We start from the raw sequence: 1326 nt of genomic DNA, 5'->3' as shown, positions 1-1326 counted from the left end.
AAACCCTGATGGAAATAATAGAGAAAATAAAAGCCAATAATAAAAAACTGTTGAAGAAGAAGTATGAAAGGTTGAACAAGAAACTCGTTAACTTGAGGACGAAGCAAAGCAACCACAAAATCATGAAAGATGCAGAACAGAAATTCCACTCCCGATTTGTAAACTTGACGGAGGTTTACATCAATGAGCAAGAAGCAGAACTATTAAAAAAAGGCCTCAAACACAACATTGAAAGTTACAACCGAAAGAGGGAACTTGAACAAACTATCGTGGATACTGAAGTTATTATATCACGGCTTCCAACTGAAGAACAGGAGCACGCCAGACACATATGTCGGCACATAATTGAAAAAGACATAAATGCCAAGAAAACTAGGAAGCAGAAGAACGAAAACCAAACCATAAAAGGGCTCAAAGAAAAGCTAAGGGCAAACAATGTTATAACCACAAAAGCAGACAAAGGCAATACCACCGTATTAATTGATAAAAAAGANTTAACACTTATGAACTCGAGTGTCCCTCCGTTGATTGCCTTGCCGAAGACACACAAACCAGGCACCCCGATGAGACCTATTATTAAATACAAGTCTGCTCCCGGATACAGGCTCTCCAAGCACCTAAAGACGCTGCTGAAGGATAGCCTGGATCTACGCAATAAATATACTATTACAAATACAACGGAACTAATCGAGAAGATGAAATCGTTGAAGATCAACGAAAACACTAAATTCGTATCATTCGACATCAAGGACCTTTACCCATCGATACCAACAATAGAAACCATAAAGACCGTACAAGAAATACTGATGGGAAAAATGAAAAGAGAAGCTGTCACGGAAATAATAAACGCGTTGAAGGTCACATTAAAACAAAACTACTTCCGGTTCAACAATAAGATATATAAACAGATTAACGGGTTAGGAATGGGCAATCCGACGTCAGCAATACTCATGGAAGTATTCATGCAAACACTGGAGGAGAAATACATGAAAAACCTATCGACCAACCTAGGAGTAAAATTCTACGCGAGATATGTCGATGATGTAATATGTCTAATAGAGGGAAACAAAGAGAAACAGATACTAGACTATCTCAACAAACAACACCAGAATATAAAATTCACCATGGAAACGGAAGAGGAAAGAAAGATTAACTATCTGGATTTAACAATTAAAATAAACGATACCACGAACAAGATAGAGTTCGAAATATACAGAAAACCAACAGCCACAGACGCAGTTATACACAATAGCTCAAACCACCCACAGCAACAAAAAAATGCAGCATTTAGACAACTAATAACGAGGCTTGAAAGGACCCCTCTAA

The 1326-nt window shown here is 37.8% G+C and overlaps 1 protein-coding gene across 1 annotated transcript; it reads left to right on the top strand.

Moving 5' to 3' along the window:
• Positions 1 to 122: 122 nt before the first annotated feature.
• On the top strand, positions 123 to 1043 carry LOC108380135 (uncharacterized; the record flags this gene model as incomplete). Its single annotated transcript, XM_017636510.1, has 1 exon — positions 123 to 1043. A coding segment is annotated over exon 1 (921 nt), but the record flags the coding sequence as incomplete, so codon positions are not given.
• Positions 1044 to 1326: the final 283 nt, after the last annotated feature.

The sequence above is a fragment of the Rhagoletis zephyria genome, unplaced genomic scaffold (genome assembly GCF_001687245.7).
Source record: "Rhagoletis zephyria isolate East Lansing unplaced genomic scaffold, Rhagoletis_zephyria_1.1 Rzeph_scaffold_18346, whole genome shotgun sequence".
Lineage (NCBI taxonomy): Eukaryota > Metazoa > Arthropoda > Insecta > Diptera > Tephritidae > Rhagoletis > Rhagoletis zephyria.
The sequence above is the reverse complement of the archived record's forward strand: the minus strand, read 5'-3'. Positions and strand labels throughout refer to the sequence as shown.